This window comes from Pistacia vera, unplaced genomic scaffold (assembly GCF_008641045.1).
Source record: "Pistacia vera cultivar Batoury unplaced genomic scaffold, PisVer_v2 Contig218, whole genome shotgun sequence".
Lineage (NCBI taxonomy): Eukaryota > Viridiplantae > Streptophyta > Magnoliopsida > Sapindales > Anacardiaceae > Pistacia > Pistacia vera.
Window position 1 is genome coordinate 1,104,330 of NW_022196022.1, and position 7,245 is coordinate 1,111,574.

The 7,245-nt window shown below is 36.0% G+C and overlaps 1 protein-coding gene and 1 pseudogene across 1 annotated transcript; both read right to left on the reverse strand.

The window, feature by feature from the left end:
- Window positions 1-2,333, reverse strand: part of LOC116130203 — a 30,252-nt pseudogene extending 27,919 nt beyond the window's left edge.
- Window positions 2,334-2,517: 184 nt separating this feature from the next.
- LOC116130221 (serine-rich adhesin for platelets) lies at window positions 2,518-6,900 on the reverse strand. Its single transcript, XM_031415959.1, has 8 exons — window positions 5,993-6,900; window positions 4,790-4,957; window positions 4,448-4,546; window positions 4,251-4,352; window positions 4,040-4,159; window positions 3,384-3,521; window positions 2,981-3,304; window positions 2,518-2,868 (listed from the first exon to the last, which is right to left on the reverse strand). The coding sequence occupies exons 1-8, from the start codon at window positions 6,476-6,478 to the stop codon at window positions 2,614-2,616; spliced, it is 1,692 nt and encodes a 563-aa protein (XP_031271819.1). The 5' UTR covers window positions 6,479-6,900; the 3' UTR covers window positions 2,518-2,613.
- Between the last annotated feature and the right edge of the window lie 345 nt (window positions 6,901-7,245).

Genomic DNA, 7,245 nt, shown 5'->3' on the forward strand with positions numbered 1-7,245 from the left:
CCTAAGTAGAATACTATCTTCTCTAAACAATTTTCTTATAGCTTTGATTGGGACCTATCAGTCTTGGCCATATATCTACAAATCCTTGCAGCCCACAGTGGTGGAAGACGAGGAGTCATGAATGATTGTTGTCTTCTTGCCGTAACAGTGGGTCTTCTTTCTGTTGGATGTTATCGGACCGCTTAGAGGTCCACTGTATCCGACTCTATTGCTTCCAAGATTGATGTCTATCTCCGACCACGATTCGTGCCAGCTGTGATGACTCTCTTGGATTTCCATTTTCAACTTTCTCTGAATATCTTCTCAAGATTTCTTCAACTTATTGGCTCTTCCTAGAATAATGAGGCTCAGCTCATCAAGATAAGTGTATTGGAGAGAAATTTATTTTAGGAAGAGGAGTTGCACATGACAGTGGTGGAAGATTGATTGTAGGGCAACTTTGAGAGAGGTTTCTAATTTATGAGAAGAAGAGAGTTTAACTCAAATGATTTTCTTTTGGGAGAGAGATTAGATTTAGAGGGAACTGAAATTTTGGGTTTTTTTTTTCTAAAATTTTTTTTATAGTTTGAGGGGAAATTGAGTGGCTTTTTAATAATGTGACAGATGATGTGCCATGTCATGATGTGAGAGAGTGTTGTGACTTGTGATAAGGTGTAAGCTTATTACTGATACAACAATCACTTAAACCAATGGAATTTAAACCAGAAACAAATATGATCTGGCCAAGGAGAAAAAGGTAACCATTTACCATCCGAGTTGAGAGAGAGCAAAAGGGTGGCCCAAGACACCGGCACCAACCATGGCCGTGACATTGTGGAAAGCAGAATACCACCATTTTGCATTCCTAGACTTGGTGATGGGAAGCCAAGCGTTTAGATCTTTCACATTCTCTGAGGCTGACGCTGGTTTCTCAGTATCTTCCATTGTCGACTTCAAACTCAAACTGAAAGTATCACACTAACTGAGTGAGATTTTCAAAGATATATATATATTATCTCTTTTGCGGAAATACGGCGTATATATAGATATATAAAAGTGCATGATACTTGAGTAGAGATTTTTTCGAATCAAAATTCCTATTAGTTTGGAAGATCGAATGTATTCGGTCAAAGTTGATTGGAATTCAACCGTCGGATGTGCCCCAAGTATTGATCAACAGCAACCGATTCTCATTCAAATCTCTATATTTATGAACCGACGCCGATTTGATAAATCAAAACAAAAAAGATTATTTCCTTTTTCCAGGAGAAATTTCTGGTAACTTTTTTTTGGGAGTTAACAACTATTGACTGTTATACGAAGTAGGAGAAATCCCAAAATAAGAAATATATCCTTTGTTTAACTAAATATTAATTTTAAAGAGGTAATATTTTATTTATCTTTTTCCCAANACCGGCACCAACCATGGCCGTGACATTGTGGAAAGCAGAATACCACCATTTTGCATTCCTAGACTTGGTGACGGGAAGCCAATCGTTTAGATCTTTCACATTCTCTGAGGCTGACACTGGTTTCTCAGTATCTTCCATTGTCGACTTCAAACTCAAACTGAAAGTATCACACTAACTGAGTGAGATTTTCAAAGATATATATATATTATCTCTTTTGCGGAAATACGGCGTATATATAGATATATAAAAGTGCATGATACTTGAGTAGAGATTTTTTCGAATCAAAATTCCTATTAGTTTGGAAGATCGAATGTATTCAGTCAAAGTTCATTGGAATTCAACCGTCGGATGTGCCCCAAGTATTGATCAACAGCAACCGATTCTCATTCAAATCTCTATATTTATGAACCGACGCCGATTTGATAAATCAAAACAAAAAAGATTATTTCCTTTTTCCAGGAGAAATTTCTGGTAACTTTTTTTTGGGAGTTAACAACTATTGACTGTTATACGAAGTAGGAGAAATCCCAAAATAAGAAATATATCCTTTGTTTAACTAAATAATAATTTTAAAGAGGTAATATTTTATTTATCTTTTTCCCAATTATATCTTAAATTATAAGAATCACTTTGACAGAAAAACAGTATCTACTTATCAAAGTTTGGTATCAAATTTTGTATTAATTAGACAAATTAATTCACTTATCTTATTATTTTCAATTAATTAAAAAGATACGGCAGATTATTTCTTTCCTTTCCTTTAGGTGCTCCTTTAGAAGTTTGTACCTTTTCTAAGCTTTGGGTTTGAGTCTGCATGCTCATTTTTGGGCGTCCGTGCCTTGTTTGATTTTGGTTTCGAGCTTTTGTGCTCCTTCGGGCGGTTGTGTCTTGCTCAAACCTGCGTGCTCTGGGCCTTTGTGCCTCTGTTGTCTTTCGTTGTATTCATGTTACTTTGTAACCTATCTCATTTTGGTTTAATATACTCTTAAAAAAAAACAAGAAGTACGCAGACTAGTCTGTGACGGAAGAATTAGGCCATTGCTATGCTCGAGAAAAACGGGCAGCAGTTAGCATAAGATGCAGCTGATGAAGGATTAAAGAGGCACTCCTGTAAAAGTCAGACAGCTACTTGAACTTGAGAAACACTAAAATCTAACTATCTATACAGAGTGATACAGTAATTTGTGGATTCGGAAACCAAATTTGAAAAAATATATGGTTGCTAGAGAAACATTTGGTTACAAAGTAGAAGACCGCCTGAACTAATTCTCTGTTGTTGCCTCAACATTTCAAAGAGAAGATCTTCATCTTTTTGAAATTTAAGATACTCCTCCACATCAATACACGACCTTGTTTTTTGGTTTTGAATCCCTTTATCTTCTCCAAACTTCATTGAATAGCCATCAATAATTCCAGGGCTCCAACTCCCATGGCTGCTAGCAGAATGATAACTTAAGTCTTGTGCAGAGGTAGGTTCCTAGATTCGTTGAAAACAGTAAGAGAGAGATAAAAAGAAAATCCATGACAGAGTTACTTGATAAATATTACTACCATTTGAAATACATTGCAATCATCTGGTCAACAATTACCTGAGACGAATCCCAAAATTTAGTTTTTGGAGTTGATTGAGGTTGTGTCTTGGTCTTGCAAGACTGAGTAGAAGCATCATTAGTAGTTTCCCACTGCAACCAAGGCAATACAACCCCGTCCATTTGAACAGGAAGAGGCTTAAATATTGCTGGACTCTGAAAAGTTTCTGTCTTTGTTACTCCTCCAAGAGTTGAACTGGTATCACTCCTTTCTCCATCTATAGATGAAATATCCGTATCTTCAACGTTTGAAATGAAGTCCTCAATATATTTCTCTGCCTCCTCAGTCAATCGCTTAGACATCCTATTGCTGTCATTACTCCTCTGGAAAATTACAAAGTCAAAGGAAAAAGTCATTTACCTATCCTGAAAATCTGGCAAAGAGCAAAAAGGTAAAGGGTACCTTTCTGGCTCGTATTGGTTTTTCAACAACAGAATTCTTTGATTCAGGAAGCAATTCCTGGACAATCTTAGAAAGCTCCCTACTACGTTGCTCCTCCAGCAAAATTTCAGCTAATAGATCTTGTTTACGCTTCTCTGACTGCAGTTTAAAAAATAAGATCAATCACCAATCAAAGGTGCTTCATGAAAGGCAGAATGTCAAATAAGAAAATTTATTTCATAAAACTTCCCAGAAAAGAAAAACTACATCAATATGTTGCTTGGCACACTCATATTATAGATAATAAAGACAACCTAAAATATCAAAGATGAATCATAACATGCATAAATGCTTGTTGAAAAACCAATTTAAAAATTTCTTTTCAAATTATGAGTAAAAGAAATAGCAGATGCTAGTTTTAGTTTACAGATTCTGAAAGATACATTCCATCATAGCACCAACATAAGAGCAGAAAAACTGGAAGCCAAAGAGGGTTCTTTAAATAGCAGGTGATAAAGAACCTCTAACATGAGCTTATTTTCAGTGTTATTAAAGTCTAAACAGCATTGGAAAAGATAATTATAAATCAACAACTTTGACAAGAGATAATTCTCATTCACTAACATGTCAAAAAGATTGATGCTACAAGATTAGTCATGGCAGATTGAATTTAATACCTGTTCTAATTTTGTTGCATAATTCCTTCTGACTGTAGAAACAGACTGAAGAGCATCAAAATTTTTGGACTGCAAACCATTATCATTTGGTAAAGGGGAGGTTTTTGTTTTGACCGCTGCCTGCACAGGAAGCAAAGAATCCTGATCATTTTAGCAGACAAAACAGAGAATGCAACATACTGATGATAGAAAGCAGGTTCAGAGTGCAGACTTGTTCAATTTCCATCCTAATCTCTTCCACAGCATGTCTAAGTTCTTTCCTCATTGCATCATACAATCCACTATTCGAATCATCCCCAGTTGGATGCTCTACCTGAAGGATACCATAGGCATAAGTGACAAAGCACATAGATTGAACTGAGGTCATACTCATTGCAAAATATTTATTTTCTACACTATAAATCTAACCTTATTCTGCGCATAAACTGCTTGTATTATCTTCTCGATTCCATTTTTATTGCATTGAGCATCCCTCCTTTCATCATCAGTTAGGGCCGAAGATTGGCTCTGGAAGGTCCATTGGAATTTTAAATTTGATTCAGTTATGAAATCTTATTTTACAAAAAAGCTTTCAACAATTAAAAAGAGATCTTCTTAAAATGCTCAAGGTATAGCAAATTCAATCAAAACATTGGACTAGGCCTGTCTCTTAGTCATTTTTATAGGAAACCCCTAATTAAATGTTCCTCAGATGTTCAATAATAAACAAAGTTACAATAAAATCTTACAGAAAGGATAAATGACACTTACAGAATAGCCATCATGGTACTTTAAATCTCTTTGGCTAACAGATCTTCTAAGCATGGGTCTATGATTTGAAGCAGTGGACCTATGCGATGAGGGCATCTGACTGTTTACACTGATGTTACTCTTCAGACTACCACGGTTGCTTGAACTCTGAGAATGGTCCAGATCACTCTGCCATAATACAAGAAGAAGAAATGCAAAGAGATCAAACAACCAAAATATTTTCACTGGTTCACTACAACTAGCCTGGAAAAATCTAGCTGCTATCATCAAAGAGTTATAGATATAAAGTTAATGTAAGGGTTTCCAATTAAAAAGAGTCAAAAGGTCAAGCTGACCACAAAGCAATGAATGCTACGAGGAAAACAAAGGATCCTTCAAAATAATGAGACGTGATGATGACAATAATTTCACATTGGACATGCACAACCCTCGAAACATAATTAGAGAATAACTTAAAATTTCCTGTCCATTAAACAATGTACATGTTAAGTGAAAATTCAAGTGATGTTTAAGGGCTTAAAAGCTATTCATACAGGACAAGGACATTCATAGATATGCAGGCAAAAATTCCAAATATTGTCACATTCAATCTCATCCAGTGCTTTCAGTAGTTTGTCTCTTTCATTCTCATTTAACACTAATCAATAATAATTTGACAATAGCTAAAAATTTCATCATGGTACATCCAATCAAGTACACTAACAAATTTATTTGTAACTTCATCCAAAATGCCAGTGAAAATCTTGGCTTTCTGTGCATCAAAGATTCTGGATACTAATCAATTTACTCGGAAAGAGAACCCAGAATTTACTTCATAACTTTATGACATGTGGTTCCAAATGAGCCAAGATAATACAATATATAAAAAATAAAAAATAAAATTTGATATTTTCAAACTTGATAAATTTATGAAATTTGGTTTCAAATACGGCCACAATAATACAACTGATATATGCCAAGTATTGATTAAATAAACTTGATAATTTCCCAAAACTGGTCATTTCAAGGCACAGCATGAATGCAATGTGCCAGTTCGTCAATGTTCGATTAATTTCTCCGAATATATTTACTAAAGGTAAAGCAATATCAAATATTTAGCACCTAGACACATGATTATCATTCATCAAATTAATCAAACAGAAGCTAAATCCTTTTATGAATAACACAAATATTGTGAACATTAAGAGAGCAAGAAGAGGTTACCTCAGAATCGCTAATCTGATAACGAACCACAGACACCGACCTTCTCCTCCTCGCATTATTATTACTTCCTCCACCTGAAAAATTACCACCAGTGCCCTTCGCCCCCTGTCTGGACACCGACCTCCCTCGTCTAGCAGTCCCTCCACCACCACCACCAACTCTACTGTCATTAGGTCTGACGTTATCGTTTCTAGCAGACGACCTTCCTCTATCACCAGAAGAGTCAAAAAACTCAACCGCGAGGTCATCAAGGCTGATCTCAGGGAATCCCGATCCTCTTACAGTATTCACAAACCTCCCTTTGGGAGCCTCATCCGGAAAGAAGTCTTGGCCCGGCAGTCGCCGCGAGAATCGACTGAGGCTTCTGGAACGACGGTGAGCCGCGGAACTCCGATTGGTTAATGAAGAGGAGTCATCGGTGGCGGAGCTTTGTGAAGTCGCAAGGGGCGTCCTCTTGGTGGTGGACTTGAAGGCGGAGGTGGCCATGTGCAATAGGCGAAAAATAGAAAAATCAGATGGGCAGTAATATATAAAAAGTAGGGTTCTTAAAAGTGATGATCCGGAGTGAGGATGTGATTAGAATCGAATAATTAAATGAGTTCATAATATATCATACAGAAAGATGGGGAGTTAGCTGAGAGTCACAAGAAAGAGAAACGTTTGAAAAGAAGGATTGGGTTTGGCGGAGAGATCGAAATTTGGGGAAATTTGAATGATGGAGTTTGTACGCTTTTAAGACACGGGAGAGGTACGTTTAGCTCTTGTCATTTGTTAATAATTGCGAGTTAACCATTATTTATTTATTTATGTGTGCGTTTCTAAAAGTCTATATGCAAATAATGTTACATATGATATGACCAGTTTTTGAAAGGTACTTAAATTTTAATTTTAATTCAAAATTGAATTACATTGACTATTACTCTGTTAGGTCTTGGTCATCAAGCTGTACATTGACTGTCAGGTCTTAGTCACACTCACATACACACTTCATTATTGGTCATCATGTACTCATTCATTTCTTAAAATGGTACCCTCTAAATGTGTATTTCTGAAATAAGTGTCCTCTTGATAACACCCTTTCATTTTTGAGTACTTGTTTGAAAATAGCAGGGTTGTTTATTACTTTTAAGAGAAAGGTACGAATGAAAACCCTAGTTACACATCACAATTAATTAATCTTCATAATATATCTCAATGCGGGGTTTTTTTAATGCAGCCACAGAGCAACATATAGGGCGTGCTACTCTTAGATC